The sequence below is a fragment of the Capricornis sumatraensis genome, chromosome 5 (assembly GCF_032405125.1).
Source record: "Capricornis sumatraensis isolate serow.1 chromosome 5, serow.2, whole genome shotgun sequence".
Lineage (NCBI taxonomy): Eukaryota > Metazoa > Chordata > Mammalia > Artiodactyla > Bovidae > Capricornis > Capricornis sumatraensis.
The window spans coordinates 110,518,304-110,541,516 of record NC_091073.1 but is presented as its reverse complement, the minus strand read 5'-3'; the positions used below and the strand labels follow the sequence as shown (position 1 = coordinate 110,541,516).

Sequence of the window (23,213 nt, the reverse complement as noted above, 5' to 3'; positions counted from 1 at the left end):
TATGTACTTATTGGTAGCAAGGAGTCCAGGAAAATATGAAACAAAGAGAGAAAGAGAAACAGGATATTTTAAAACTTATGGCCATCTTGTCAGAAATTTCACAAAAATATAGGAAAATAACTAGGAAGAGCTTATGAGGAACAGAGTGCTCATCTCTGCCTTTGAATTCATTATCCATCCATCTCACCCCTCACATGCCCATTTCATTACTCCTCCAGGAAACACATTTTCAAGAAAATTGTAAACCAATATGGGTGCCATAGAACATTTATGAAAATGTATGCTTTTCTTTTTTCTAGGTCTTCCCACATCCTCAGAATATGCTTTCTTGAGTTCACAGGGGAAGCAAATAGAAACAAACATTATGAGTTTCTAGTGAGTAGAGCCCGGATCTCATTTTCACATGCCTTGTCTACTTCCATGGCCTGATCAGGAATTGTAGATTCTATTTTATGTTCATAATGGAGACAATGTAAGAGTAGCATATTCTAGATAACTGACTCATCTAAAGTCAATTTCATACCATCTAAATTAAGAGAACAGTTAATCTTTGATGAGCTGACAGCAACTTTTCACTCCATCTCGAAGAGCCTGTTTGACTTTGTCATTCCGGAGAGTGTAGATGAAAGGGCTCAGGAAAGGGGTTAACACATAAATAAGCAGGGAAACTATCTTATTGTACTCGGCTGCCTGTGTTTGCTTGGGTTTCACATAGAGGAACAAGCAGCTGCCGTAGCCGATGACAACAAAGGTGAAGTGGGAGGCACACGTAGAGAAGGCTTTCCTGCGGCCAGAGGCGGTGGGGATCTTGAGGATGGTGGAGATGATGTAGGTGTAGGAGACAACTGTTGGAATCAGTGAACCAATGATGATGAAAACAGCCATTAAAAACAGAACAAATTCTGTGAAAACAGTGTCTTCACAGGACAGTTTGAGCAACTGACCTCGGTCACAGTAAAAATGGTCTAAGACATTTGATTTGCAGAAGGTAAACTGAAATGTGGCATAGACTGGCCAGATTTCAGAAAGGAACCCAAACACCCATGACCCAATCACCACCGAGATGCAGGTGTGGCTGTTCATAATGGTGTTGTACCTCAAGGGGTTACAGACAGCCACGTAACGGTCCACAGCCATCACTCCCAACAGGGCAAACTCTGTGGTTCCCAGAGCAAGGTACAGGAAGAGCTGGGCAACACATGCAGCCAGAGATACTGTCTGCATCCCAGGGAGCAGCAACCCCCAGAGCATCACGGGGACGATAACAGATGTTGACAGCATTTCCACGGCGGAGAGATGAGCAAGGAAGAAATACATGGGGGAATGTAGATGTTTATCAACACAGATAATCACAATGATGACGGTGTTCCCCATTACTGTCACTGAGTAAAAGAGAAAGAATACAGCAAAAAGAATGTGATGGAGTTCCTGGGACCCAGGGAACCCTAAAAGGCAGAATTCAGTGACACTTGAGTGATTGCTCATCATTCAGTCCTTGTTTCTGCTCCTTGGGAAACCTAGAGATCAAAAGAAAAGAAATGCTGCTCCACAAGGTCCAGCTCTCAAGAGAGAAGGACAGCCTAGGATGAGGAACCGTTTCCAACCAGGGGACCAGGTGAGGTGCCTCTATGAGGATGCTCTGCACAAAGTCAGATGTAAATGTTGTCACCCCCGGTCCAGTTGAAAATTCACTGCCTCGAATGGATGAAGATTGCATCCTCTCCACTGGTGTGAAGAACGCCTTTCTTGTGTTTTTCCTCCACTAGATGTGCATTTTCACAGGTTAAGACCTTAAAAATTGGCCGGTTTTGATGCTGAGTCAGTCCCTTAGATCCAGGTTTTGTTCTTTCCTCTTAGCTTACCTGTAGCAGATGATATAGTGACATTCCAGAGGATGTTCAAAAGAGTGAATTTTATCCCATCCTTCATCGTGGTGGGTATTACAGAGATTCTTTAGGGTTCAGCAGAAGAGAGGCAGAGGGTCCCAGAGCACCATCTCTGCTTTCCCCAGATTAAGATCTCTATGTTACAAATCAGGTAGTATTCCTAATGGAAACTCTGGAGCTTAAGATGATTTCCCTTTGCAGATTCAGTCTTCTCTTACACCATCCCCCCACACCCCCACAAAAGTTTGACAGGAAAGAAAGGTGGTACCTGACTTTCACAAGTTTAGGTCCAAGGTGCTCAGTTACTCAGGTTGTCTGGATGTCTGCCCCTCACTTTGGCTATCCAACCATGCTACTTTCATCTCCTCGGAGGACTCTTTCCATTCACCTTCCCCAAAACTTGAAAGACCTGTTCATTTCTGATAGTTAGCTTTCTTCATAGCACTTCATAGCACTATCTGACATGATGTTATACACTCAATTTCTTACTTCGCTCCTTCGTTTGACATTAAACAAATGCTGCAATGAACACAGCAAACTAAAAATCCCTGTGTGCAGTGCTTAGATTCAAGGAGAGAATGGAAGCTATTCCATAAACAAGTATATAAAACAGTTCATCCATCATGCCAAGAAAAATGAAACGAGGAAGCAGGAGAGGAAATTCACTTATTTTGTTGAACTTGATACTGAAGGGTAAACTCCAAAGAGACAAGAAATGTCCTAAACATTCTGGAGCCAAAGAAATGCTGAAACATTTTGACAAATGACGAGTGAATGGACAGTCTTTATGACTGAATACCACATGGTCCTGGTCAGGTAGTAAGGCCGCAGCTCTGAGATCCTACTGTTCTTGGATTGCCTTCGTTCTTCACATTCCCTTTTTCCCTTCCCCTCATCCCTTCCTGAGACTTCTCCAATAACTCTATAAATCTTTCACCGATGGGAATCCAGGCTTCAAAGACAGAACCATTGGGAGATCTCAGGGGTCTGCTTTTCCCCAGTTTTCTGTAACCACCACTAGATGAAGAAACACGAGAGAGGAGCCTGCTGAGCATCACCAGGAACTGCGCCTGCAGGAGCACCGGGCCAGAGAAGAGCTGACTCTGCTCTCCACTCTGCAGCTGCTCCCCGGCCCAGCCTCCAGACTCTAGGGATCCTCCTCTAGAAGGCAGCCAAGCCAGAACTCCCCATCCTCACCCTCTCCGACACTTTCCTTTGTACAGGGGAACCCTGAGAAGACACTCACCTGAATGCACAGGCTCCTCTGACACTTCTGATGTTCTCTGGGGCTCAGGCAGGGCTACTCCTGTCTGGTTACTGCTGAGCTGAACACAGGGGTCAGAGCTACTTGGTGCTGCCTCCATGCATGGTGAAGAAGGAAACTGTCCTCAGGGAGGAGTTAGGAAAAATGTCCAGAAATAACAGTGTTGTGGGGAGCAGAGGGTCTATCTCTCTCTTTCATTTTGCTCTCCCACTTCCCTCCTTCCCAAGAGGACTTAGTCACGGAGGACCCTGCTCTTAATTAGTCCAGGCTTAGGGCATCCTGTCTGGGGAAAGCAGAACAAACTTTTAGTCCTTCCCATCCCTGAGCAATTATATTTCACAACTTTTTCAGCTTTTTGTTCATAGGGAAAATAAAAGCTCATCAGAGGCTCAATACCAAGTCTGCCTTCAAAAAGGCCCGAAGTCTAGGTTCCCAGAAGATGTCTCAGACTCTGAGTAGGTCATCACTCCTGCTCTTTGTCCTAAGCTCTTCCCAGGATTCTCATAGATAATTGGAGTCAAAATCAGCTCCCTCCTCATCCAGCTATAGGAAGCTCCAATGATTAACTCAAAAATATACCCCAATATTTAAGGAAAGCCTGCATTTGGATCTCAAAGCTTCACTTCAGCAAACCAGCCCCCCCCCCAAAGCTTTAATTCTCCTTGACCCATTATACAGAGGCTCCTGATAATAACCTGTAGGCCCCTGGAAATCCCGTGAAGAAGTTCCACCCCTAAATCCAAATCTGTTCTCCTCTACTGTCTCAGGTATCCACTATTCTCATACCTGTGCACCTATTAGCACTCAGGCAAGGTGCTTGCAGACACTAATCTCCATGGCATCTCCCTAACCACCAGCTGGGCACGTCTATGTAGGAAGAGCTTGAGGACAGTCTAATGGAGGCAGTTTTGTTTACAACCTGGAACGATCGACAAAATTTAAAGTGAAAATCTGCTTGGTGCTGGAGTAAGACACACCTGTGAGACTTACAAAACATTTACGTAGATTTTTGGATTCAAGTTTAAACACACCTGTTAAATCCAAGAATGTCAACTGGTATGGAAGAGTATAACTTGAGAATAATATTCCCTTCATTCCTCAAACTGTCTGATCCCAACCCAATTGCCATATAATCTAGGGAAAGTTTCCTAAACAACATCTACATTTTCTTTGGAAGAAAATGCTGGGAAAATCTGTTTCACAGCTTTTATTGTTGTGTTCAGTTGCTCAGTAATGTTCGACTCTTTGCCACCCCATTACTCTCTCACCTAACAACATACAAAAGAGTGTCTCCCATATCAACACATGTTGCCATACTGTGTTTACATAGTTTTTCATTTTATTCATGTCCTTATTAGCAAGCCCTCTATTGATAACTTTTTGTTGTTTTTTCTAATTTTTTTTTGAAAATTGATGTTATAAATTGTCAGACATTTATAAGTCTATACAAATTTTATTTGAAGCAAATCCATAGAGCTGGAATTTTTAGTTCAAAAGTTAAATATGTTTTAGCTATTTCCTTCCATTGGGACTATTTACACTCTATAGATTCTGGATTGTTTTTCACATCACTTTGATATGTGAGTTGTTGACTTCCTGATCCACAACCAACCAAAGGGATAATCAAAATTTCATTTTAATTTTAAATTGAAGGCAACAAAAATATCTCAAAAGAAAAATCAATTGGTAATCCATGGAAAATCTTTTCTTTCAATAAAAATTACTATAACTAACTAAAATGAAATTGAACAACTGATCCCACAATTTGTTAAATGAATGAGTTCCTACTTAAAAACCTTCCCACACAGACAACTACAAGTTCAGATGGGTTTGCTGGTGAATTCTATCAAACATTTATGGAAGAAATAACATGAACCCTACACAAAATCTTCTAGCAAAAATGAGGAAAAGAGATCACTACCCCATTCTTTTTATCAAGCCAGAATTATTTTGATACTAAAGGCATCACAGGAAAATAAACCTAAAAAGCAATATTCCTCAGGAACATTTAAGCAAAATTCCTTAATAAAAATACTACATTCAAATCCAGCTGTATGTAAAGAAAACAATACACCATAATGAAGTGATGATTTTATTCCAGAAATGCCAAGTTGGTTTATATTAGGAGATTAATTAATATAAATCACCATGTTAACAGAAGTAAAGATAAAAACTACATGACCACTTCAAGAGGGGCAGAAAAGCTATTTACCAAAAAAGAATAACCTTTGATTACAACTCTCATTCAGCTAGGAACCAAAGGAATCTTCCTCAAACTGAAAGTAGCATTTAACAAAATCATAGTGCTAATATGAAGCCTTATAAGAGACAATGCCTTCTTCTAAGACAGGGAACACGACAGAGATATCTGTTCTCATCACTTCTACTCAGCTTCATACTGGAAGTGCTAACTAATACAATACAGAAAGAAAATGCAATGGAAAGCATAGGAAATAAACAAAATTATTTATTTACAGACATAATTCTATTTGTAGAAAATCCTAAAAAGTCCACAAAAAAGTTACTAGAACTAATAAATGATTATCAAGGTCACAGGATAAAAGCTCAATAAACAAAAATTTCTTGCATTGCTCTAAACTTGCAATGAACATTGCAAATGGAAATAAGAAATCTGTAACAATAATATCCAAAAACATGAAAAACTACAGAACACATTAAAAAAAAACTGTGCATGGCATGTATCCTTACAATTGTAAAACACTGCTGAAAGACATTAAAATAGATCTAAATAGGTGAATATTCTATTTTCATAAATCAGAACATGCAACTGCAACTGTGTTAGAATTTCAATTCTTTCCATATTAGTATATAGACTCAATACAATTTCAATCAAATCCCAGGAGGCTTTTTAAAAAAACATCATAAAGGTGACTTTAACGTTTCTGTGAAAATATGAAGGACCTAGAATACCCAATAAATTTTTTAAAAAGTAACAAAGCTGGAGGACTCACAGTATGCATTAAAAGACTTACTATAAAGCTACAGTAATCAAGACAGAGGGCTTCCCTGGTGGCTCAGTGTTATAAAACCTTCATGTCAATGCAGGAGACACAGGTTCAGTCCCTGTGTTGGAAAGATCTCCTGGAGAAGGAGCGGCAACCCACCCCCGTATTCTTGCCTAGAAAATCCCATGGACAGAAGGGCTTGGCAGGCTACAGTCCGTGGGATCACAAAAAAGAGTCGGACATGACTTGGTGACTAAACACACACAATCAAGACAGAATGCTACTGACATAACATCATGCAGATCAAAGGACATGCAGACCAATAAAATAGAAAATTCAGACACAGATCCAAACATATATCTTAAATTGATTTTTTAAATTTTAATTTATAATTAAAATTTTAAATTAAAGTCTAATTTAATTAGACTTTTATTTAGATAATTAAAATATTGTGATGGGTTCTCCATACATCAACATGAATTGGCCATAGGTATACCTATAAAATATGTATACATATGAAAAATAGACTCAAGATGGAGGTTCGTGACATTGTACAGGAGACAGGGATCAAGACCATCCTCAAGAAAAAGAAATACAAAAACGCAAAATGGCTGTCTGAGGAGGACTTACAAGTAGCTGTGAAAAGAAGAGAAGCAAAGGAGAAAAGGAAAGATATATCCATTTGAATGCAGAGTTCCCAAGAATAGCAAGGAGAGATAAGAAAGCCTTCCTCAGTGATCAATGCAAAAAAACAGAGGAAAACAATAGAATGGGAAAGACTAGAGATCTCTTTAAGAAAATTAGAGGTGCCAAGGGAACATTTCATGAAAAGATGGCCTCGATAAAGGACAGAAATGGTATGGACCTAACAGAAGCAGAAGATATTAAGAAGAGGTGGCAAGAATACACAGAAGAATCATACAAAGAAGAGCTTCACGACCCAGATAATCACGATGGTCTGATCACTCACCTAGAGCCAGACATCCTGGAATTCGAAGTCAAGTGGGCCTTAGAAGTGTCACTATGAACAAAGCTAGTGGAGGTGATGGAATTCCCATTGAGCTATTTCAAATCTTAAAAGATGATGCTGTGAAAGTGCTGCACTCAATATGCCAGCAAATTTGGAAAACTCAGCAGTGGCCACAGAACTGAAAAAGGTCAGTTTTCATTTCAATCCCAAAGAAAGGCATGCCAAAGAATGCTCAAACTACCACACAATTGCACTCATCTCACATGCTATCAAAGTAATCCTCAAAATTCTCCAAGCCAGGCTTCAACAGTATGTGAACCATGAACTTCCAGTTGTTTCAGCTGGATTTAGAAAAGATAGAGGAACCAGGGATCAAGTTGCCAACATCTGAAGATCATCAAAAAAAGAAAGAGAGAAACATATATTTCTGCTTTATTGGCTATTACAAAGCCTTTGACTGTGTGGATCAAAACAAACTGTGGAAAATTCTTCAAGAGATGAGAATACCAGACTACCTGACCTGCCTTCTGAGAAACCTGTATGCAGGTCAAGACACAACAGTTAGAACTGGACATGGGACAACAGACTGGTTCCAAATCAGGAAAGGAGTATGTCAACTCAAGGCTGTATATTGTCACCCTGCTTATTTAACTTATATGCAGAGTACATCATGAGAAATGTTGGACTGAATGAAGCACAAGCTGGGATCAAGATTGCCAGGAGAAATATCAGTAACCTGAGATATCCAGATGATAATACCCATATGGCAGAAAGCCAAGAAGAATTAAATAAAGAGCCTCTTGATGAAAGTGAAAGTTGGCGTAAAACTCAACATTCAGAAAACTAAAATCATGGCATCTGGTCCCATCACTTCATGGCAAATAGATGGGGAAACAATGGAAACAGTGGCTGACTTTATTTGGGGGGGGCTCCAAAATCACTGCAGATGGTGACTGCAGCCATGAAATTAAAAGATGCTTACTCCTTGGAAGAAGAGTTATGACCAACCTAGACAGCATATTGAAAAGCAGAGACACTACTTTGCCAACAAAGGTCCATCTAGTCAAAGCTATGGTTTTTCCAGTAGTCATGTATGGATGTGACAGCTGGACTATAAAGAAAGCTGAGTGCCAAAGAGTTGATGCTTTGAAACTGTGGTGTTGGAAAAGACTCTTGAGAGTTCCTTGGACTGCAAGGAGATCCAACCAGTGTATCCTAAAGGAAATCAGTCCTGAATATTCATTGGAAGGACTGATGTTGAAGCTGAAACTCCAAAACTTTGGCCGCCTGATGCAAAGAACTGACTCACTGGAAAAGACCCTGATGCTGGGAAAGATTGAAGGCGGGAGGAGAAGGGGATGACACAGGATGAGATAGTTGAATGGCATCACTGACTCAATGGACATCAGTCTGAGTGAACTCCAGGAGTTGGTGATGGACAGGGAAGCCTGGCATGCTGCAGTCCATGGGGTCACAAAGAGTCAGACACAACTGAGTGACTGAATTGAACTGAAAATAGTATTGACTTTATATTGGGATTCTTTTGCTTGATATAATCCTGCAGAAACTTATCCATAATGATACATCAATCATACAGTTCAAAATTGTGTGTGAACTGTAGTATTCCAACTCAGCAATAGATCTGAGCAAATTCCATGAGATAGTGAAGAACAGGGATGCCTGGCATGCTGCAGTCTGTGGGGTTGCAAAGAATCGGACACAACTGAGTTACTGAACAACAACAATATTCCACTGTCTGGATGTGCCATCATTTATTTAAAATAAATAAATATATATATTTTTTTACCTAAAAATTGTCATTGGGATTTTTGCAGTTTATTCTGAATCAAGCCACCAATATTTATAAACATATCTGGTGGATGCATGTTTTCCTTCATCTTAGGAAACTCTAATAGTGGAATTTCAGGTTTGTATAGTAAGATATTGATATGTTTAACTGTTATTTTTACCATTGTGCATTCCCACCAGCAATGTCTGAGAGTTCCAGTTGCTCCATTTCTTCACAAACAATTCCGGTAGTTAAAAGCAATTAAAGATATATGTTTGGATCTGTGTCTGTATTCTCTGTTCTATTTTATTGGTCTACATGTGCATTGATCCACATAATATTATATCAGTAACATACTGTCTTGATTACTGTAGTTTTGTAGTAAGTCTTTTAATGTGTATTGTGAGTCCTCCAACTTTGTTTTTTTTTTTCAAAAATATTTTGACTATTCTAGGTCCTTCAAAACTGTGTAGAAATCATACAGTCATCTTTTTAACGTTTAAGAAAAATGTCTCCTGGGAATTTAATTGCAATTGCATTGACTCTATAGATGAAACTGGAGAGAATTAATTCTCACAAAATTGTGTGTTCTGATTTATGGAAGTAGAATATTTCTTCACCTTTTTCTGTCCTTTTTAATTTTAACAATGTTTTATAGATTTAAGTGTTTGGGTCACTCACATAGCTTGTTAAATGTGTCTTTTATTTTTTTATATTTGGATGTTATTGTAAATTATATTTTATATTTTAAGTTCTATTTCCAATGTTTCTTGCTAGTGTAGAGTAAAATAATAACATTTTGAATATTGAACTTTTATCCTATGATCTCGATAATCATTTATTAGTTCTAGTTACTTTTTTGTGGACTACTTTGGATTTTTTACATATAGAATTAAGTCTGTAAACAAGTATTTTATTTCTTTATTTCCTAACTGTATGCTCTAATTTCATTATCTTGCTGTATATTGCACTAGTTAGGAATTCCAGTACAATTTTTAGTAGAAGGGATGACAGCAGGTAATCTTTGTCTTATTTCCTGTCTTAGGGGAAAGTATTATCGTCATCATTAGATTTCATATTAGCATCAGGCTTTGGTAGATGGTGTTTTCAGTTTGCAAAAGATTTCCTTTATTCCCAGTTGAATGAGCATTTTTACTCATTAAATGCTGATTTTTTGTTAAATAACTTTTATGCCTCTATTGAAGTGATCATGGCATCTTGTCCCATCACTTCATGGCAAATAGATGTGGAAACAGTGACGGATTTTATATTTTTGGGCTCCAAAATCACTGCAGATGCTCATTGCAGCCAAGAAATTAATAGACACTTACTATGCCAAAGTCTTTGACTGTGTGGATCACAATAAATTGTGGAAAATTCTGAAAGAGATGGGAATACCAGACCACCTGACCTGCCTCTTGAGAAACCAATATGCAGGTCAGGAAGCAATAGTTAGGACTGGACATGGAACAACAGACTGGTTCCAAATAGGAAAAGGAGTACATCAAGGATGCATATTGTCACCCTGCTTATTTAACTTCTATGCAGAGTACATCAAGAGAAACGCTGGGCTGGAGGAAGCACAAGCTGGAGTCAAGATTGCCAGGAGAAATATCAATAACCTCAGATATGTAGATGACACCACCCTTATGGAAGAAAGCAAAGAAGAACCAAAGAGCCTCTTGATGAAAGTTAAAGAGGAGAGTGAAAAAGTTGGCTTAAAGTTCAACATTCAGAAAACTAAGATCATGGCATCTGGTCCCATCACTTCATGGGAAATAGATGGGGAAACAATGGAAACATTGGCTGACTTTATTTTTCTGGGCTCCAAAATCACTGCAGATGGTGATTGCAGCCATGAAATTAAAAGACACTTACTCCTTGGAAGGAAAGTTATGACCAACCTCAGTTCAATTCAGTTCAGTTCAGTCGCTCAGTCATGTCTGACTCTTCGCGACTCCATGAACTGCAGCACGCCAGGCCTCCCTGTCCATTACCAACTCCCGAAGTTCACCCAAACCCATGTGCATCGAGTCGGTGATGCCATCCAGCCATCTCATCCTTTGTTGTCCCCTTCTCCTCCTGCCCTCAATCCCTCCCAGCATCAGGGTCTTTTCAAAAGAGTCAGCTCTTCGCATGAGGTGGCCAAAGTACTGGAGTTTCAGCTTCAGCATCAGTCCTTCCAATGAACACCCAGGACTGGTCTCCTTTAGGATGGACTGGTTGGATCTCCTTGCAGTCCAAGGGATTCTCAAGAGTCTTCTCCAGCACCAACCTAGAGAGCATATTAAAAAGCAGAGAAATTACTTTGCCAATAAACTTCTGTCCAGTCAAGGCTGTGGTTTTTCCAGTGGTTATATATGGATGTGAGATTTGGACTGTGAAGAAAGCTAAGCACCAAAGAATTGATGCTTTTGAACTGTGGTGTTGGAGAAGACTCTTGAGAGTCCCTGGGGTTGCAAGGAGATCCAACCAGTCCATCCTAAAGGAGATCAGTCCTGGGGGATCATTGGAAGGACTGATGTTGAAGCTGAAACTCCAATACTTGGGCCACCTGATGCAAAGAGCTGACTCATTTGAAAAGACCCTGTTGCTGGGAAAGATTGAGGTCAGGAGAAGGGGACAACAGAGGATGAGATGGCTGGATGGCATCACTGACACAATGAACATGGGTTTGGGTGGACTCCGGGAGTTGGTGATGGAAAGGGAGGCCTGGCGTGCTTCAGTTCATGGGGTTGCAAAGAGTCAGACAGGACTTAGTGACTGAACTGAACTGAACTCCTTGGAAGAAAAGTTATGACCAACCTAGACAGCATATTGAAAAGCAGAGACCTTTGCCAATAAAGGTCCGTCTAGTCAAAGCCATGGTTTTTCCAGTGGTCATGTATGGCTGTGAGAGTTGGACTATAAAGAAAGCTGAGCGCCGAAGAGTTAATGCTTTTGAACTGTGGTGTTGGAGAACACTCTTGAGAGTCCCTTGGACTGCAAGGAGATCCAACAAGTCCATTCTCAAGGAAATCAGTCCTGAATGTTCATTGGAAGGACTGATGCTGAAGCTGAAACTCCAAAACTTTGGCCACCTGATGCAAAGAACTGACTCACGTGATATAAACATGTATAATATCATATAAGAAACGAACTGCCGATGCAGGGTGCAGGATGCTTGGTGCTGGTGTACTGGGATGACCCGGAGGGATGATGTTGGGGGCGAGGTGGGAAGGGGGTTCGAGATTGGGAAGATGTGTTACATCCACAGCAGATTCATGTTGATGTGTGGCAAAACCAATACAATATTGTAAAGTAAAAATAATAATAATAATACAATAAATAATAATAAAAATTTAAAAAAAATAAAAGAACTGACTCATTTGAAAAGACCCTGATGCTGGGAAAGATTGAAGGCAGGAGGAGAAGGGGATGACAGAGGATAAGAAGTTTGGATGGCATCACTGGCTCACTGGACATAAGTCTGAGTAAATTCCGGGAGTTGGTGATGGACAGGGAGGCCTGGCATACTGCCGTCCATGGGGTCACAAAGAGTTGGACAGGACTGAGCTACTGAACTGAACTGATCTTCAATACTGTTAAACACAATGAATTATATTAATTGATCTGTAAATATTAAATCAATCTGGCATTTGTGAAATTAAATCCCTAATTTTTTTGACATAGTTGTTGAGTTTAATTTTCAAGTATTTAATGAGGATTTTAAAATTTCTATTTATGAGGAATATTGGTTTGTAGATTTACTTTTCTGTGGTGTCTTCAATACCAAGATAATGGTGGTATAAATAATAAGATAATAAGAGGAATGGAGCAGAGTTGCTTCTACTTATTTTTAGGAAGATTTTGTATAAGAGTGATACTATTTCTTCCTTAAACATTTGATTGAATCCACCAGTAAGTCCATCTGAAATTGTAGTTTCCTTTCTGAGAATGTTTCTCTTGCTTGTGCTCAGTTGCTTCAATCATATTTGGGTTTTTGCAACCCTATGGACTGAAGCCAACCAGGCTCCCTTGTCCAAGAGATTCTCAGGCAAGAATATGGGGCATGGATTGCTATGCCTTCCTCCAGGTTATGTTCCTGATCCAGAGATCAACCCACGTCTCCTATGTCTCCTACATTGCAAGAGAATTCTTTATCCACTGAGCCACCTGGGAAGCCCTGAGAATGTTTCTAATTCAGATCAATTCTAATGAATTCAGTTCACTGAACATGTTTAGAAATTTCTGGTTGTTCAGTTTCTTTTTGAGTCACTGTTGGTAATGTTTATCTTACAGAACGTTTACCATTTTATTGGGTTTTAATTTGTTTTGTCTTAAAATATGCCCTATTTTTGGTCTTTCAATTTAAAATTAACATAAAATTTTGATTATATTTTAGGTAAGAATTACATCAGGAGATCAAAGAGCTCTCCTACCATACAGTGCTCGTGGTTGTTCAAATCAGCCCAAAATCTGTAGAGTATAATAATTCAGTGCCAATAAACTGCTGTAGGTACAAGTGTGGAATTCCTTCACCTAGAAATTTTAACTCTAGGGATTTTTCCATATATAAAAAATTTTTGTGGACTTATAAATTTTGAAAACAGTGTAGCTTAATTTTTACAATGAAAACAATGAAGTTGATCAACAGAGGGCTGCCTAATAAACAGCAGGACATCCATATGAAGGAACACAATGCAAAAAAAAGTAGAACAGTATGTGTCAATATGGGAGAGTATCTTTTATATATTGTTAAATGAAAGGTAAAATGGTGTATAACATTTTTACAACATTTTCTTCAAAGGAATATGTAGATATCTGCTTACAAGATTTTTTAAAGATTGTTTAAGATTATATTGCAATCTGGTTGGGCATGGGCAGTTTGAAGGATGGAAGGAATATTATTCTCAATTTATAGCCTTCTGTAACAGTGACTTTCTCAGATTTAACAGGTATATATAAAATGAAATACAAATTTCAATAAATGCTTTGTAACTCACATGTCTGCCTCATTCCAGCACCAATTTATGTTTTCCAGTTGTACCAGGTTGTAAATATAACTACTTGCATTCGGCTAGTTTTATACTCTTCCTACATGGAATTGGCCAGCTGGTGATCAGGGACATTCCATGGAGATCAATGCCTGCAAGAGCCTTGCTTGGAATCATACAAAGCCACATGTATGAGAAGAGTGGAAACCTGAGACAGTAGCCTAGAGCAGTTAGACTTAGGGGTAGAAACTTTCCATGGGGTTTTGGAGATCCTCGGGGGATTTTTGTTGAGGTTAAATTTTGACTGAGACCAAAATGCAGCCCTTTTTTAAGTTATTGGGGCATATTTTAGAGGTCAATTACAGATTTTCCTATTGGAGGGTGATGAGCTGAATTTGGCTTCAATTATCAAGTGAATCCTGGGGAGAGCATAGGATAAAGAACAAAAGGGGTGATCTGCTCAGAGTTTGAAACATCTTCTGGAAGCCTAGACTTGGGGTCTTTGAGAAGGCAGCCTTGAATTGAGAAGCCTCTGGTGAGATCTTGGGTTTCCAATTAAACAAAAAAGTTGAAAAAGTTCTGAAACTTAATTGCTCAAGGATGAGAATGAATCAAAGTTTGTTCAGCTCTCCCAAGACTGCTTGCTGAGGGATGCCCTGAGCCTGGGCTAATTAAGAACAGGGTCCTCAATGACCAAGTCCCCTTGGGAAGGAGGGAAGTGGGAGAAAAGGAGAGAGAGAGAGACCCTCTGCTCCCCACAACACTGTTATTTCTGGGCGTTTTTCCTAACTCCTCCCTAAGGACAGTTTCCTTCTTCACCATGCATGGAGGCAGCACCAAATAGCTCCAACTCCTGTGTTCAGCTCAGCAGTAGCCAGACAGGACTAGCCCTGCCTGAGCTCCAGAGAGCATCAGAAGTGGCAGAGGAGCCTGTGCATCCAGGTGAGTGTGTTCTCAGGGTTCCCCTGTACAAAGGAAAGTGTCAGAGAGGGTGAGGATGGGGAGTTCTGGCTTGGCTGCCTTCTAGAGGAGGACGCCAAGAATCTGAAGGCTGGGCCAGGGAGCAGCTGGGAAATGGCTCCTCTCCTAATGCCCCAGCAGAGCGAAGAGCAGACTCAGCTTTTCTCTGACCCAGTGCTCATGCAGGAGCAGCTCCTGATGTTGCTCAGCAGGCTCCTCTCTAGTGTTTATCTAGTGATGTTTATCTAGTGATGGTTACCCAAAAGGGGGGAAAAGCAGACCACAGAGATCTCCTGGTAGTTCTGTCCCTGAAGCCTGGATTCCCATCAGTGAAAGATTTACAGAGATACTGGGAAGGTCCGAGGAAGGGGAGAGAGGAAGGGAAAATGGTAACCAGAAGAAGGAAAGCAGACTAAGAATAATAGGATAGAGGGGACATGGCTTATGGGCCTTGGCCAGGACCTTGTACTTTTAAACCATATATTAAACATTCATATGTCCATCCTCTACCAGAAATTGTCATATTTTCGCCACTACTTATCTCAAGAATAGCTTGCATATAATGTATTTTTCTGTATATAATTGTGTATAATACATAGAAAATGCATCTTTGCTCTCATGGGTTTATATCTAACATCATACATGGACCATGAATAAATAAAATTAAATTTCCTGTCCCTGTTTCTTGCCTTATTTTTCTATGGCCTGGTTAGTAAACTAACATCTTAAATACTTCCCTTCTTTGTTTTGTGTCTGGAATAATCTCCATTGCCCCCTTGGATATAAGCTCCACAGTACAGGGATGCTTGTTTTGTACACTGCTTCATTTATTTCACATTCAAATAAGGTTGGGATAAAGAATTAAACACAAAAATAATATCAGGTAATAGTAAGTGCTAGGAAGGAAACTGAAGTCTAAGAATACCATGTCTTTCCAATGTGAGGGAGGGTAATTGGAAAGAGTCCCCTGATGAGATGACGTTAGTGTGGTGGGATGGATGAAGTGGTAGAGATTCAGGCATGTGGAGTGTCTGAGAGCCTTGGATCTAAACTTGTCAATGCTGGGCACCATCTTTCTTTCCTTCCCAGACTTTGTGAAAAATAGAGTTAAATAGGAATGAATCTACCTAGAAATTTATCCCAGGCTCAGTTTCCATTCAGAGCACTAATGGGAATAGGGAAATTTTTAAATCTGGAGAAACCAGATAATGCTCTTAGACCCCCTTGCCTTTCTTCTGCTGACCCCAAGGTGGGTCTCTGTAGTACCAATCAGGATGAAGCATAGGGTAAATTTCAGTCCTTTGAACATCTTCTTAAATGCTACTATGTCATCTGCTGCAATGAGCCAAAGAGAAAAGAACAACCCCCAGATCCAAGCGGCTAACACAGCATCAAAACTGGCTTCTTTTAAGCCTTAACCTTTGTTTCCTATGAGAAAGCACATCTAGTTGGGGGTAAAAAGCCAAGGGAGGTTTTTTTCACAGCATCGAGATGATGGTATCTTCATCCATTCTAGGCAGTGAGCTTTTAGCTGGATGTGAGGTGACAACATTTAGGTCTGACTTGGTACGGAGCATCCTAGTGGGGGCCCCTCATCTGGTCACCAGATTGGAAATAGTTCCTCATCCTAATCTGTGCTCCTCTCTTAAAAGAAGGGCCAAGTGGAGCAGTGTTTCTTTTCTTTTGATTTCTAGGTTTCCCAAGGAGCAGAAACAAGGACTGAATGATGAGTAATCACTCAAGTGTCACTGAATTCTGCCTTTTAGGGTTCTCAGGGTCTCAAGAACTACACCACGTTCTTTTTGCTGTATTCTTTCTCTTCTACTCAGTGACGATAATCGGCAACATGGTCACTATTGTGATTGTCTGTGTCGATAAACGTCTGCAGTCCCCCATGTATTTCTTCCTCGGTCATCTCTCTGCCTTGGAGATCATGATCACATCCCTTATCGTCCCTGCGATGCTCTCGGGCTTGCTGCTCCCCGGGATGCAGACAGTATCCCTGGCTGCATGTGTTGCCCAGCTCTTCCTGTACCTTGCTCTGGGAACCACAGAGTTTGCATTGGTGGGCGCGATGGCTGTGGACCGTTACGTGGCTGTCTGTAACCCCTTGAGGTACAACACCATTATGAGCAGCTGCACCTGCATCTCGGTGGTGATTGGGTCATGGGTGTTTGGGTTCCTTTCTGAAATCTGGCCAGTCTATGCAACATTTCAGTTTACCTTCTGCAAATCAAATGTCTTAGACCATTTTTTCTGTGACCGAGGTCAGTTGCTCAAGCTGTCCTGTGATGACACTGTTTTCACAGAGTTTGTTCTGTTTTTAATGGCTGTTTTCATCATCATTGGTTCTCTGGCCCCAACAATTGTCTCCTACACCTACATCATCTCCACCATCCTCAAGATCCCCACCGCCTCTGGCCGCAGGAAAGCCTTCTCTACGTGTGCCTCCCACTTCACCTTTGTTGTCATCGGCTACGGCAGCTGCTTGTTCCTCTACATGAAACCCAAGCAAACGCAGGCAGCTGAGTACAATAAAATAGTCTCCCTGTTGATTTCCGTGTTAACCCCTTTGCTGAACCCTTTCATCTTCACTCTCCGGAATGACAAAGTCAAACAGGCCCTTCGAGATGGAGTGAAATGTGGCTGTCAACTCCTCAAGGATTAACTCTTCTCTCAGTTCCTTGTTTTGGTGGAACAGCCTGCATTATGAATTATTCAGGAACCTAGAAAATACTAATTTTTCTCTTTTAGCATCATCACCATCACAAAAATTAAATAAGATGTACCACTTTTGATTAGGCCATGTAAAGACAGGTAAAAATAAAACCCATTTTCTGCTCACTTGAGTATCATTGCCTTAGTTTAAACTGCTATTTTGCATCCACTCTTGAACTCAAAGAATCATATTCTTGCGATGTGGGAGGAACCAGAGAAATTATATACATCGATGTTTCTTTCTTTTTTTTTAATTAATTTTTTTAATTTAATTTTAAAATCTTTAATTCTTACATGTGTTCCCAAACATGAACCCCCCTCCCACCTCCCTCCCCATAACATCTCTGTGGGTCATCCCCATGCACCAGCCCCAAGCATGCTGTATCCTGCGTCAGACATAGACTGGCGATTCAATTCTTACATGATAGTATACATGATAGAATGCCATTCTCCCAAATCATCCCACCCTCTCCCTCTCCCTCTGAGTCCAAAAGTCCGTTATACACCGCTGTGTCTTTTTTCCTGTCTTGCATACAGGGTCATCATTGCTATCTTTCTAAATTCCATATATATGTGTTAGTATACTGTATTGGTGTATTTCTTTCTGGCTTACTTCACTCTGTATAATTGGCTCCAGTTTCATCCATCTCATCAGAACTGATTCAAATGAATTCTTTTTAACGGCTGAGTAATATGCATTGTGTACATGTACCAAAGCTTTCTTATCCATTCATCTGCTGATGGACATCTAGGTTGTTTCCATGTCCTGGCTATTATAAACAGTGCTGCGATGAACATTGGGGTACATGTGTCTCTTTCAGTTCTGGTTTCCTCGGTGTGTATGCCCAGCAGTGGGATTGCTGGGTCATAAGGTAGTTCTATTTGCAATTTTTTAAGGAATCTGCACACTGTTCTCCATAGTGGCTGTACTAGTTTGCATTCCCACCAACAGTGTAGGAGGGTTCCCTTTTCTCCACACCCTCTCCAGCATTTATTGCTTGCAGATTTTTGGATCGCAGCCATTCTGACTGGTGTGAAATGGTACCTCATTGTGGTTTTGATTTGCATTTCTCTGATAATGAGTGATGTTGAGCATCTTTTCATGTGTTTGTTAGCCATCCATATGTCTTCTTTGGAGAAATGTCTATTTAGTTCTTTGGCCCGTTTTTTGATTGGGTCGTTTATTTTTCTGGAATTGAGCTGCATAAGTTGCTTGTATATTTTTGAGATTAGTTGTTTGTCAGTTGCTTCATTTGCTATTATTTTCTCCCATTCCGAAGGCTGTCTTTTCACCTTGCTTATATTTTCCTTTGTTGTGCAGAAGCTTTTAATTTTAATTAGATCCCATTTGTTTATTTTTGCTTTTATTTCCAGAATTCTGGGAAGTGGATCATAGAGGATCCTGCTGTGATTTATGTCGGAGAGTGTTTTGCCTATGTTCTCCTCTAGGAGTTTTATAGTTTCTGGTCTTACATTTAGATCTTTAATCCATTTTGAGTTTATTTTTGTGTGCGGTGTTAGAAAGTGATCTAGTTTCATTCTTTTACAAGTGGTTGACCAGTTTTCCCAGCACCACTTGTTAAAGAGATTGTCTTTACTCCATTGAATATTCTTGCCTCTTTGTCAAAGATAAGGTGTCCATATGTGTGTGGATTTATCTCTGGGCTTTTGTTCCACTGATCTATATGTCTGTCTTTGTGCCAGTACCATACTGTTTTGATGACTGTGGCTTTGTAGTAGAGCCTGAAGTCAGGCAAATTGATTCCTCCAGTTCCATTGTTCTTTCTCAAGATTGCTTTGGCTATTCGAGGTTTTTTGTATTTCCATACAAATCTTGAAATGATTTGTTCTAGTTCTGTGAAAAATATGGCTGGTAGCTTGATAGGGATTGCATTGAATTTGTAAATTGCTTTGGGTAGTATACTCATTTTCACTATATTGATTCTTCCGACCCATGAACATGGTATATTTCTCCATCTATTAGTGTCCTCTTTGATTTCTTTCATCAGTGTTTTATAGTTTTCTATATATAGGTCTTTAGTTTCTTTAGGTAGATATATTCCTAAGTATTTTATTCTTTTCGTTGCAATGGTGAATGGAATTGTTTCCTTAATTTCTTTTTCTACTTTCTCATTATTAGTGTATAGGAATGCAAGGGATTTCTGTGTGTTGATTTTATATCCTGCAACTTTACTATATTCATTGATGAGCTCTAGTAATTTTCTGGTGGAGTCTTTAGGGTTTTCCATGTAGAGGATCATGTCATCTGCAAACAGTGAGAGTTTTACTTCTTCTTTTCCAATTTGGATTCCTTTTATTTCTTTTTCTGCTCTGATTGCTGTGGCCAAAACTTCCAGAACTATGTTGAAAAGTAGCGGTGAAAGTGGACACCCTTGTCTTGTTCCTGACTTTAGGGGAAATGCTTTCAATTTTTCACCATTGAGGATAATGTTTGCTGTGGGTTTGTCATATATAGCTTTTATTATGTTGAGGTATGTTCCTTCTATTCCTGCTTTCTGGAGAGTTTTAAGCTGGTTCTTTGAAAGGATAAATAAAATTGACAAACCACTAGCCAGACTCATCAAGAAGCAAAGAGAGAAAAATCAAATCAATAAAATTAGAAATGAAAATGGAGAGATCACAACAGACAACACAGAAATACAAAGGATCATAAGAGACTACTATCAGCAGTTGTACGCCAATAAAATGGACAATGTGGAAGAAATGGACAAATTCTTAGAAAAGTACAATTTTCCAAAACTGAACCAGGAAGAAATAGAAAACCTTAACAGACCCATCACAAGCATGGAAATTGAAACTGTAATCAGAAATCTTCCAGCAAACAAAAGCCCAGGTCCAGATGGCTTCACAGCTGAATTCTACCAAAAATTTAGAGAAGAGCTAATACCTATCCTACTCAAACTCTTCCAGAAAATTGCAGAGGAAGGTAAACTTCCAAACTCATTCTATGAGGCCACCATCACCCTAATACCAAAACCTGACAAAGATGTCACAAAAAAAGAAAACTACAGGCCAATATCACTGATGAACATAGAGGCAAAAATCCTCAACAAAATTCTAGCAATCAGAATCCAACAACACATTAAAAAGATCATACAGCATGACCAAGTGGGCTTTATCCCAGGGATGCAAGGATTCTTCAATATCCGCAAATCAATCAATGTAATTCACCACATTAACAAATTGAAAAATAAAAACCATATGATTATCTCAATAGATGCAGAGAAGGCCTTTGACAAAATTCAACATCCATTTATGATACATCGATGTTTCTATGTACTCTGTTGGTCAAATTATTTCCTGGGGGAGAAATGACATGAGGTGTTGTGGTGAGATATATGGCATAATCAAGGGCCAAAGGCAGAGATATTCTCCTTGTTTCTTCATCAGCTATTACTAGTTCTTTTCCTATATTTTTGTGAAATTTCTTGACAAGATACCCATATGATTTAAAGTACCCTATGGTTCTCTTTTTTTCTGGTTGTTTTTCATGTAATCCTGACCTGATTGCTATTGGGAAGTATGTATGATGCATGCCTCAAAAGAATACATATGAGATATGTATGCCTTAAAAGTATCTAGAGCTGTGGTGACATGTGGGTTGGAGTCTTTCTTCTCTGGCAAATCTTGGTGACCTAAAGATGAAAATACCTGGGGACTGGAAGCAGGGGAAAGTTCTGTTTGCTAAACCTCAGAGCATTGCTTTAGCCTCTTCCTTTTGAGCTGTGTATGCAACGTTATAATTGGTCGCTGTCATGTCTGACTGTTTGCGACCATGGACTACAGCACAGCAGGTTGCAATGTCCTTCACTGTCTCCTGGAGTTTGCTCAGATTCCACCATTGAGTTGGTGATGCTATCTAACCATCTTATCCTCTGCTGCCCTCTCTCCTTTTGCCTTCAGTCTTTCCCAGGATCAGGGTCTTTTTCAATGAGTCAGCTCTTCATATAAGGTGGCCAAAGTATTGGAGTTTCAGCTTCACCATCAGTCCTTCCAATGAATATTTGGGAATGATTTCCTTTAGGATTGACTGGTTTGATCTCCTTGCAGTCCAAGGGACTCTCAAGAGTGTTCTCCAGCACTGAAATTTGAAAGCATCATTTCTTTCGTGCTCATCATTCTTTGTGGTGCAACTCTAAAATCCATACATGACTACTGGAAAAAAACATAGTTTTAACTAGACGGACCTTTGTTGGCAAAGTGAAGTCCCTGCTTTTAAAAATACTGTCTAGGTTGTCATAGCTTTTCTTCCAAGGAGTGAGTGTCTTTTAATTTCATGGCTGCAGTCACTGGCAGCCCACTTTAGTACTCTTGCCTGGAAAATCACATGGACAGAGGAGACTGGTAGGCTGCAGTCCATGGGGTCACGAAGAGTCGGACACGACTGAGCGACTTCACTTTCACTTTTCATTTTCATGCATTGGAGAAGGAAATGGCAACCCACTTTAGTGTTCTTGCCTGGAGAATCCCAGGGATGGGGGAGCCTGATGGGCTGCTGTCTATGGGGTCTCACAGAGTCAGACACGACTGAAGCAACTTAGCAGCAGCAGCAGTCACTATCTGCACTGATTTTAGAGCCCAAAAAAGAAACTCTGTTAGTTCTTCCACTGTTCCCCTATCTATTTGCCATGACATAATAAGAACAGATGCCATGATCTTAGTTTTTTGAATGTTGGGTTTTAAGCCAACTTTTTCACTCTTCCTTTTCACCCTCATCAAGAGGCTCTTTAGTTCCTCTTCAGTTTCTGGCATTAGAGTGGCATCACCTAGAGTGGTATCATGAGGTTGTTGATATTTCTCTTGGCAATCTTGATTCTGGCTTGTGGTTCATCCAGCCCAGCATTTGGCATGAAGTACTCTGCATCACTTCATGGGAAATAGATGGGGAAACAGTGGAAACAGTGTAAGACTTTATTTTGGGAGGCTCCAAAACCACTGCAGATGGTGATTGCAGCCATGAAATTAAAAGACGCTTACTCCTTGGAAGGAAAGTTATGACCAAACTAGACAGCATATTAAAAAGCAGAGACATTACTTTGTCAACAAAGGTCCATCTAGTCAAGGCTATGGTTTTTCCAGTGGTCATGTATGGATGTGAGAGTTGGACTGTGAAGAAGGCTGAGCGCAGAAGAATTGATGCTTTTGAAGTGTGGTGTTGGAGAAGACTCTTGAGAGTCCCTTGGACTGCAAGGGGATCCAACTAGTCCATTCTAAAGGAGGTCAGTCCTGGGTGTTCTTTAGAAGGACTGATGCTAAAGCTGAAACTCCAGTACTTTGGCCACCTCATGCGAAGAGTTGACTCATTGGAAAAGACTCTAATGCTGGGAGGGATTGGGGGCAGGAAGAGAAGGGGACAACAGAGGATGAGATGGCTGGATGGTATCACTGACTCGATGGACGTGAGTCTGAGTGAACTCCGGGAGTTGGTGATGGACAGGGAGGCCTGGCATGCTGCGATTCATGGGGTCGCAAAGAGTCGGACATGACTGAGCGACTGAACTGATCTCTGCATATAAATTAAATGAACAGGATGACAATATACAGCCTTGTATTCCTTTCCCAATCTTTTACTTGTCAGTTGTTCCATGCAAGGTTCTAACAGTTGTTTCTTGACCCACATACAGATTTTTTAGGAGAGAGTTAAGGTGGTCTGGTATTTCCAT

General features: G+C 40.2%; 2 protein-coding genes across 2 annotated transcripts; one reads left to right on the top strand and one right to left on the bottom strand.

Moving 5' to 3' along the window:
- Positions 1-543: 543 nt before the first annotated feature.
- LOC138080342 (olfactory receptor 9A4-like) lies at positions 544-1,488 on the bottom strand. The gene has a single exon (XM_068973332.1). The coding sequence runs from the start codon at positions 1,486-1,488 to the stop codon at positions 544-546; it is 945 nt and encodes a 314-aa protein (XP_068829433.1).
- Positions 1,489-16,534: 15,046 nt separating this feature from the next.
- Positions 16,535-17,479, top strand: LOC138080340 (olfactory receptor 9A4-like). Its single transcript, XM_068973331.1, has one exon. The coding sequence runs from the start codon at positions 16,535-16,537 to the stop codon at positions 17,477-17,479; it is 945 nt and encodes a 314-aa protein (XP_068829432.1).
- The last annotated feature ends 5,734 nt before the right edge of the window (positions 17,480-23,213 follow it).